Below are 10,078 nucleotides of genomic sequence, written 5' to 3'. Positions count from 1 at the left end.
CCCACCAAGAGCCGGGGTTTCTCTTGGGAGTTTTTCCTCCCTACTGTCACCAAGTGCTTGCTCAAGGGGGATTTGTTGGGTTTTGCCTCTATAATATTAATAATAGTAAGGTCTAGACCTTACTTTGTAAAGAGCCTTGAGACAACTTTTTTTTGTGATGTGGCCTTATACAAATAAAACTGAATTGAATGCCTTATGTGACAGAATGCATCACACATTAAAATAGTATTAAAAAACAGTTCTTCTTTCCAGTCTTACTTTCCATGAAACACCTTCTCCACATAGGCCTTCATGAACTGCCTCCTCTCCAAAGTCTCAGCGTCAGCATCCTCCCCACTGTGAGCAGATGAAGATGATGACCTCCTCAGTTCCCACACGTGAGCAGTCGGGTCCATGTCGTTCTCACTGTCTGCAGACTCTGTAGCATCGCTGTCATTGTCTCCTCCCTCTTGGTGGTGGTGAGAGCTGGGCTTGGTTGGCACCATGGGCTCTGGTAGTAAGGGCTGCTGGTAAATGCCAATGGAAGATGCTGGCTCTTGGGAGAAAATGTCTGTATGCCCATGGTGTTGGCCTGCATTAACACTTAGAGCTGTGGCCTCTGAGGGCAGGTCAAAATCTATTAGGTTGTCCACTGCTACACCCTCCATGTTGGAAATAAATCCCTTTCTTTAGAACATGAGGGAGTTCAAAGTTGGAGGTTTCAACTGGGGTCCCCGTTGTTACTGAATTTGGGCAGAGGGTTTGATTTTGCAGACCCTCCCACCTCCTGACAGTGCTGACATGAAGTCAACTCACCAACCTAATGCACCTGTTAACAAAGAAAGGGAAAAAAAAAAATCAGCATTGCAATCATCTTTTACATTCAGTTCAAAATGTACTAGGCAACTTAACAAACCCAAAGACTGATGATGACATCTTTAGTTTTGCAGGTATCGCCAAAGTATTAGATCAATTTAAATTAAGATCTCAAGGTTGTAATAAATAAAAAGTCACCGTTGTTATAAGTTATCCTGAGGAAAACATGACTGCATTATTGCTAAAATGTTCATTTTAACACTATGGCCTCAATAATAAACTTATCATTGAATTTATACATCTACGACAATTTCACCAAAAACTGAAACATGTTGAGCTTCATGAACACAGATGTTAAGGCAGAAGTGTTGCACTGAAGTACAGACAACTGTACACGTGTACCTAATAAAATGGCTAATGAGTGTATATCACTATATAAACTGCTCAAAAAAAAATTAAGGGAACACTTGATTACTTTATCACAGTATAACACCGAGTCAGTTGAACTTCAGGTACATTAATCCATCCAGGTGCAACTGGTGCAATGGAGAGACAAAAGCAAGACGACCCCTAAAAAGGGAATGGTTTTGCAAAATGCTCTCTCATGGTCCTTCCCGACTGATTCCTCCCAAGTTTTGTGCTTTGCTTGTGTCCTCATCACTACTAGAAGCATGAGGCAGTACCTGCAGCCAAATCAAGATGCACAGGTAGTCCAGTTACTCCAGGATGGCACGTCCATATGTGCAGCTGCAAGAAGGTTTGCTGTGTCTCCCAGCACCAGGAGAATGGTCGTTACACCAGGAGAGCTGGACAGGGCCGTAACCCAGCAGCGGGACCAGTATCTGTCCCTTTGTGCAAGGAGGAACAGGAGCAGCACTGGGCTGGGGAGGCGTATCCTCGGAGGGCCGCACAGACTTTTTATACTGTTTTCTGATGTTATACAGTATATAGGCTGAACAATAAAAATCACCACCACCACCACCACTACCAACAACAACATCGATAAGAACAGCCAGACTGAACAACAATGATAATAATCTTTAGGTGCAGACGGCCCTGAACCAGACCTATTTCTAGGACCAGGACCAAGGCTACTTCCTGCTATGACAAGCAATAAATACAATACAATGTGGCAACCTTTTTGAAACTACAATCTCTTTCTAAAATGTTTTCCACATTTAAAGAATGTTACCTGAACAAGAGATTTGTGGGCAGACCTTACAAACCTTCCTGATAGGATACTCTGTTTCTTTATTTAGATGTCATAAGGGGAGACCTTAAGCAGCCACAATCATTTCACATAGTAATGACACCACTGCATGTCAATAGACAAAGAATAAAGGAGAAAACAGAGGATTTTGAAGAGAACACAACACCTCAATTTGTGCATAAATCTCATTACAGCTTTTATGTTGTTCCCTTTTATTCATGAAATCTCAAATAACCATTGAAACTACAGGCAGAATTGCTTACTAGCATTTTTCTAGCTCATTTCAGCATTGTTATCATGCAAGTCATGTAATCAGTGATTTGAAAACCACAAAGACAGGAAGCTGACATCTTAAACTTTATATCTGATCTGTTCAAACTATTTCCCACAATCAGAAAACAGCATGACTCACACATCTATTGTGTAAATCAAACCGCACTGTAGTCAAAACAGGTCCCCTCTGAAACAAATATGTAGATGGCACCGACCGCCTGTCCTTCATACACACATAAAAAAGCAGGCTTTTGCTCCTCTATCATAGGACACCATTTGGTCTTCTGATCGAAGACACAGCTGTAACACTGTTAGCATAAACACACACACACACTTCTACAGTATCTTTGTGAAGACACTGGTTGACATACTAACCACAGCCATCTCCGCTACATGCCTAACCCAGACCCTTCCCTAGCCTAACCCCAAACACACCAACACCAATTCTTAACCCTCAAACAGGTTTTTGAAGACATTCAAAAGACCATGAAGACTGGCCAAGATGTCCTCACTTATTTAAGTGCACACACACAAGCCAGGCCAGCAGCCTGTGTTTGGGCTGCAGCTTTGAAGATGACATGGTTATATAATGCAGTATTTAGTGAATACGACCCAGGGTGACATTGAGACAAACACACATGCACACAGCATGAGGGCAAAGATAAACACATATATACCCATAAGCACACAAACACATGTAACATCTAAAAAAAAAAAGAGGAGCAAACAACATACACTAAGCAACTTACCTAATCACGTCTTTTAAGATAACCTAAACACCAACCAGCTTCTATCTAAGCCGTCCTGACTTTCCACAATCCTATATTACTGGTCAGCTCAGAACCATGTGCCATTCTAGCATACTGGAATGTCCTTCAGCCCCAGTAGTCAAGCTTTACACCTGCTCATAGGACAATAACTGGTACCACTTCTCTTATTAACAACAATGGCAGCTCCCTTGATAAAAGCAACATTTTGCTGCACTCGTTGGTCGATACCAGGGTCCTACAGGTGCTTGTTACTTCATCTAAACATACGATGCCTTGCAAAAGTATTCATACCCCTTGAATTTGTCCACATTTTGTCACATTGCAACCACAAACTTAAATGTATTTTATTGGGATTTTATGTGATAGACCAACACAAAGTATGAAGTGGAAGGAAAATGATACGTGGTGTTCAAGACTTTTTACAAATAAAAATGAGTGTTGGTTATTTATCAATGAATATTCATTTTATGACACTTTGACTGATAGAAACTTAAAAAGACAAAATTCTAACCGGACTTTCTTACAGCTGAAGGTAGCTTGTTTCTCATTTAATAAAAAGCACAACGCATGATATCTGTCAATCCTGGGTTATGAACACACAGGCTACAGCTGCTGCCACTACCTTTAAATCACCAGATAGAGTGCCATTCAGTTCTTTACATTAGACAGGTTAGAAAAGGTCAGATGGTTAGCACATACAAGGCTGTAAAGTTTAATATCTTCAGTTGAGTTCAAAGCAAACAAACGTGACAACGAACAGGTTTCCTTTAAAGGTAACCTGTATGGTTGTAATGTTGTATTTATGTAACTGTCTCTCTTGGTAGAGGTTTTTATCTCCTGAATTCCCAAATACCTTTCACAATGAAGAGGCAAAGTGAGATCTTGGCAGGAAAACTGACTGAGCATATGGTCCAGACTTCAACAGTCTGGCCATGCTACATATCGCCTGTCACCTTCTATCTGGAGGCCTGAACTGAGCCAGCGGGATGGAACTGTACAACCTGATGGCCAGTGACGCCATTTGGCCCGATGTGTCCTGTCCTGCCGCCACCTCAGCAAATGTACACACAAACAGGGGAACTCTGTTTTTAGCATTCCTTCACTCAAAACACTAAGGCTGCAGTATTTCTGCTTCCATGAGCAGGAAGGGGAGCCCCCAGTAAACACCCCTCAACACACATAATGTATACAGTCCACTAACAACCTGCCTCCTCCAACACACAATCTACCCCGGGTGATTTGCACAGAGGTGCTTCTATCATGATGGATGATACTATGTAAAGCTTGACTGGTTTGGAGGAGAGGATCTGTTGTGATCAGCTGTGCAGCACCACAGAACCACGACCTCTCTTCCCACCATTATACCGTATATTGCACTTTGCATGATTCACACATGGAAGACAGGGCCGTTATGTAACATACCCCAGAGAGTCTCCCACCCTCAGGAAATGTTATTCAGCACACTTGTCTGCAAAAACATCAGTTGAGCAACATACTGTATGAGCACAGCGCTGTTACACTCGGTGGTGTTTCACAGTCATCTATCTCTGACACTGTGGCCTTATGAGCAATTTGCTCTGAATGCAAAGCAATAAACCAGCCTGTCTTCCACATCAGATGCAGTATTATAAAATATTGGCACAGTATGTGGGCAAGGTGCCCCTAATTCCATTACCCAAAGTGCTTTCTCATGCATTCCTGAACAAAGCTCAGCCTGATAAATATGAACCAATCCCCAACCTAGGACTTCCCTGACCCACAGTCCTTTGCTTCCTTGAGTAATTTGAGAAGGTAAGTTGTTCAATATCCCCATTATTGTGTTTATTGGAGATAAGTCATTCACCAAAAAAAGCACTAAACAGTTTCTGTCTCTTCACTTTTGATATTTCAGATGAACTTGTAGGTGGCTTTAAGTGTGCTATACTCTAGTTCACACTGTGTGACAGCATTATACTGTAAATATACTATGTGCCTCTTCCAACTTACTACTGTCATGTTATTGTATGTGCATTTTACTTAAATTCACTCTGACTTAATTAGTATCATTGGAAACTTTGACATCTGCACCTGATTTCAAAATAAAATTCAGTGGTTTTGAATGATGTTCATGCTGGGTATCAGCAGTGGTGGCCTGATTTAATTTAGATTCACAGATGGACATTTTACATACCACGCAGTCCTAAGTGAACCACTCAGTAACCACTGCACGTCACTTAGCGTAGAAGTAAAGGCACAAATGCAAAGATAGATATCAGCAACCTGAGGATCAATATTAGATCACTCAATAAAAATGATGAATAATCAGAAAATCTATTCTATGTACACAATAAGTAAGTCACAGTTTAAGCAGAAGTTACTCTGTGAACAGATGGATGTTTAAAGACGACTTGGGTATATAAGTTTACTGTTTAGCATTAAAAGCATTAAACCCTGTAATGAGAATTAGGGATGGGCATTTCAAGCACCTCACCTTCAAATGGCTGTGCAGAGTTGTTCATTTATGATATGCTTAACCTGGCAGAGTTTGCACTGCACCTCATTTTCATGTATTCCCTTGAAGAACTTTTTGATGGCTGTAGTCTCTGCACGTTTCTGCTGTTTGGCACTGTAGTAAAATGATATACTGAAATCATTATTGCGCTTATTTCCAGGTACAGGTAAAAGCAAGAGAAAACAGCAGCTCTTTGTTTTGAAAGACAAAACCATAGTCACATGAAATATTTGATTTGTCACAACTATTCAAATATTCAAAAATCATTGCCCATCTCTAATAAGAACACATCCTTTGTTGGCCCTGACCACTTCTAGAGGAACTTTGGCAGCTACAGAGCCGAATACAACTGGACTTTATCAGAGAGAAGTGTTTGTTTTATAGCGGTAGTAATAACTTTTATCAGCTTCTGTCACCAAAAAACAGGAACCACTGCTCTCTGGCACAGCTTTGTATGACTGACAGCAATGAAGCCACAGTTTTACATTACAGTTTGAAGTTCCACATATGGTTAAGCTGTTTTAAGGAATAAAATATCTTCATAACTCTACAGAGCTCAGTTTGGGTAGAGTGTCGCACCACAGTGCCAGAGAGCGAACTACACAGCCTCCCATCACATGCTGCAATAGATGTGTGACAAGCAGAAGTGGCTGATGGCAGATAAGTTAGGTGCCAAATCTCAGCTGAGGCTGGCCAGTGTAAGAGCTGAGGGGAGTGCACATAATCTACTGGCTGCAGGCAACATTCCCAGGAGTTCAACACTACATCTCATGTGCAGAGGACAAGCCGGGGTTCTGGAAACAAAAAAAACTTACTCTGTCATCATGTCAGTGAACATAAAAGCAATGTGGAGCACCTTTTCCACTACATCTACCATCAAAGTCTAATGCACTTTCCAGTGAAGCCACTCACTTTCAGTAACAGCACAGAGGTCAAAGAGGGCACCTGAGCAATCTGTTTGATACCAATACCAGCACTACATTACAGGATGCTAAGTCTCACTTCATTGTCTGCACATATTCCTCTATTATTACTTTCATATCACAGCCTTATATCTACATTTCATGCTCACATAAATGCCAAGCCTTTAGTCCATCTTTCAAGACCTGACTGGGAGGCAGAGCCCAGAAAGTGGACAATGATAGGTTCAAACATACACAACAAAATAAACACTAAGAATCAGGGTGAAACCCAGGGAAGGAATTTGTCCTCCATGTGCACTTCAAGATAAAACTCAACACAATCTATATCAAACCAAACTGGGGCAACAAGAATATTTTATCAAGTTGGTTTGTCCTGAACTGGCAAGAATGGTCTGGAATTCGTGACTGTGTAAAATGGCATTGGGCATCTTGTTTTTAACAGATCTGTTCCATCTCTGCAGTGTTCACTGTCTATAGTTATTACGTTCTCATTATGTAGGCCCACTGCTTTATCCAGGGCTATGGAACTTTACCTTCTGCTTGGGTCTGCCTGTTATTCTATCACGTATGGAAAGAATACAACGCAAAACTCCATTAAAATATCGCACACTTTTATAATGCACTGCTCTATCACCAGTGTGCTTGGTTGATAAGCCCAGACTTAAGAGTGCCTGCAAATCTTGAACAGCTAACTTACAATGCGGCACACCCAGCAGCACAACCATGCAGAACCCCTGCTCTAAATCATTACTGTTATTCTACATAAGTCGCTACAACCTGTGCAGGGCTGATTCTGATTAGAAGAAGCAGCTGATGTGGATGAATTACAAAAGTAGAAGTTTCCAACAAATACAACGTGTTTGGTGGAATGTGCATCTGCTGATTATTATCAAAAGGTTTTGTGTCACCTTTGACTTAGAACATATCTTGGTCAATAAGCACCTTACTCAGTGAGGTCTGGTTTAGCCACGTTGTAAAGGGCTGCCACAGTCTGTTGTGAATGAAGATATTCAAAGTTAAACACATGCAAAAGGAACTTGGATTCACACAGTGCAGACCAGAGCTTAGAATTTAACAACAATATTAACTAGTGTGCTCAGTTTGCTGGAAGGGGTGCACTTGACAGCTGAGATAAGGAAGCAGCAGCAGCACTGAACATGCACAGCAGAGCCTGACGTTTCCTGAAACGTTACGCGCTGGCATGGGTATGATTAGAACAAGACTACGGAGCCATTTACAGACAAACAGGGATACCCCACAGCAGGCATACAGGCTCATCTGCAAGTGAAAGCAAGTACGCATCAAAACGATGAAGCGATTCAGGTTTTCAGACATCACGAGGAGAATATACCCTCAGCTTTGAGCCATTCAAACAAACTGAAATGCTCTGCAAAACGGTGTTCAGAATCGTCAAATAACAAGTCTCCGACGTGTAAAGTGACAGCCTGCGTTATGAGAAGACAATATCAATAAGAACATACATACACACAACATCCCGAACTGGCAGGACAGGGGGGTTGCTCCTCACTACTATTTGCGTCGTACGTTTTGCTCCAGACTGTGGTCCTAATGCAGTAGTGCGCAGGCGCATACGGACACGAACACAGAGCGACCCAGTGACGTCGTCAACATTTCCTGTGCAGTATATGATTAACGGTGACGTGCAGACGGACCTAATAACGAAAATTTGAGAAGAAATATTTTGATGTAAGATTAAATAGGGTTTTTTTTAATCAATGAACTCCACTCGCACAACTTGGTGCATTCCTGGTTATTTACCATAACATAAGTTTATCTTAAAAGGTTTAAATACATCCATAAAACAAATACTATAACCACAGCGAAGAATAAATTGCTTATTTTTTAATGTGCGTTGGTCGGAAATGGGTTTAATTTAAATTGCGTTAAGCCTCAGATCCCAAGAAGGTAACAAGAAGAGAGATGTTTGGGTCAGATTAACACGAACTGGTTAAGGTTAGAGAGAACACTAGACACCACTCCCCCGAGAATCTGCTCCTGGGTTTTGGGATCTAAGGCAAACCTGGAGCAGGCTCTGATCCAGAACGGTTTTCCTTCACACAGGATGATGCATTACCTTTTCTCTGTGGTGATTTTTAACATTTTACACAGCTTTAGAATAGTTTAGGCGACAGGATACATAAATTAACATTTATTGCTTGTAATGTTTCAAACCATGCAAATGGGGTGTTGTAAAAAGACACATTTTTCTTTCTTTAATTAGGTAGGTAGGTAGATACTTTATTGATCCCTCAATGGGGAAATTTCAGTGTTTCAGCAGCAATGGAGAACAAACAACATAAAACCATGAGAAACAAACACCACACACATATCTTGATAACACAAAGCAAACACTGGAAAACTTAATAAAAACATGAAAGAAACACGATGAGACCAGAGCTGCTGAAACTTGCTGCCACTCCGTGCACAGAAATGTTGCTAATGTAATGGAACATGAACAGTGTGAATGCAGAGTTATGCAATACAAAGGCACATAAAAAAGATACTTATGTGGAATACCCCATTCTAAAGCAGAGATAAGGTGTCTAGCCAGTAATTAACCAAGCCCAGTTAGTTATCATAAGGAGGCATAAAATATTCTCTGACTTGGCACCAGTACAAATAGTATGACCAGTTCCCAGAGATTACTTCCCAGCTGTGGCCTTCACTGCTGCTGCTAACTGTTCCAGTTTTTGAGGGAGGGTGATCGTAGCAAAGTGGACCCGGTCCTTCTTCAGTTCCTGTCTCACGGTCTGTGTCAGGTCCAGCTCCATGTACTCCTGCTTCTGCATGTCATGCTGAGGCCAAGTGAAGAGACCTGGACCACTGGGAGAGCTAAAGAGATATTCAATCATGCCAGTTACAGACATATGGGCAGTCTGTATGTAGCAAAGAAAATGATTTATTGCTATTGATTTCATAAGGTCAGCCTTTCAAACAAATCTCTGTACCGCTATAATAATTTATAACGCAGCTACCTCACATGCACATAAGCAATTTTTCACTAAACATTTATTTAATCTTCTCTAGTTAATTATGTTATGTAAACAGTTGTGTAAAGTAACTAAGTACATTTACTTAAGTACTGTACAATTCTGAGGTATGCGTACTTTACTCAAATATTTTTATTTTGTGCTAATTCATACTTTGACTTCACTACATTTTAGAGACAAATATTGTACTTTTTACTCCACTACATTTATTTGATAACTTTACTTTACATCTCAGAATTAGAATGATTACATAGAAGAAAATATAGTGTAATCATAAGAGTTCATTGATCTCTGGTGAGAAATTCACAAGCTACCAGCATTAATTTAAGTTATAAGCATACAGTGAGGAACAGAAGTATTTGAACACCCTGTGATTTTGCAAGTTCTCCCACTTAGAAATCATGGAGGGGTCTGAAATTCACATAGTAGGTGCATTCCCACTCTGAGAGACAGAATTAAAAAAAAAATTCAGGAAATCACATTGTATGATTTTTAAAGAATTTATTTATCTTGCACTGCTGAACATAAGTATTTGAACACCTGAGAAACAGCAAGAATTCTGGCTCTCAAAGACCTGTTACTGTGCCTTGAAAAAGTCCACCTCT

At 40.7% G+C, this 10,078-nt stretch overlaps 2 protein-coding genes across 5 annotated transcripts in view; both read right to left on the bottom strand.

Moving 5' to 3' along the window:
* The window catches only part of kiaa0513 (KIAA0513 ortholog), a 32,944-nt gene extending 24,890 nt beyond the window's left edge, over positions 1-8,054 (bottom strand). For 2 of the 4 annotated variants that reach the window (XM_020612717.1, XM_020612720.1), the window contains exons 1-2: positions 7,948-8,054; positions 259-808 (exon numbers count right to left, since the gene is read on the bottom strand). In XM_020612717.1, the coding sequence (XP_020468373.1) occupies positions 259-647 (389 nt within the window). In that variant the 5' untranslated portion in view covers positions 648-808; positions 7,948-8,054. Of the gene's footprint in view, positions 1-258; positions 809-5,518; positions 5,614-7,943 lie in introns of those variants that run through there. The other 2 variants (XM_020612718.1, XM_020612719.1) reach the window with 2 other exon arrangements.
* Positions 8,055-9,125: 1,071 nt separating this feature from the next.
* The window catches only part of LOC109967246 (carboxylesterase 5A-like), a 6,336-nt gene continuing 5,383 nt past the window's right edge, over positions 9,126-10,078 (bottom strand). The window contains exon 3 of the mRNA XM_020612687.1: positions 9,126-9,315. Within this exon, the coding sequence (XP_020468343.1) occupies positions 9,126-9,315 (190 nt within the window). The remainder of the gene's footprint in view (positions 9,316-10,078) is intronic.

The sequence above is a fragment of the Monopterus albus genome, unplaced genomic scaffold (genome assembly GCF_001952655.1).
Source record: "Monopterus albus unplaced genomic scaffold, M_albus_1.0 scaffold127.1, whole genome shotgun sequence".
NCBI classification, from domain to species: Eukaryota; Metazoa; Chordata; class Actinopteri; order Synbranchiformes; family Synbranchidae; genus Monopterus; species Monopterus albus.
This window is presented reverse-complemented; position numbering and strand designations above follow the sequence as displayed.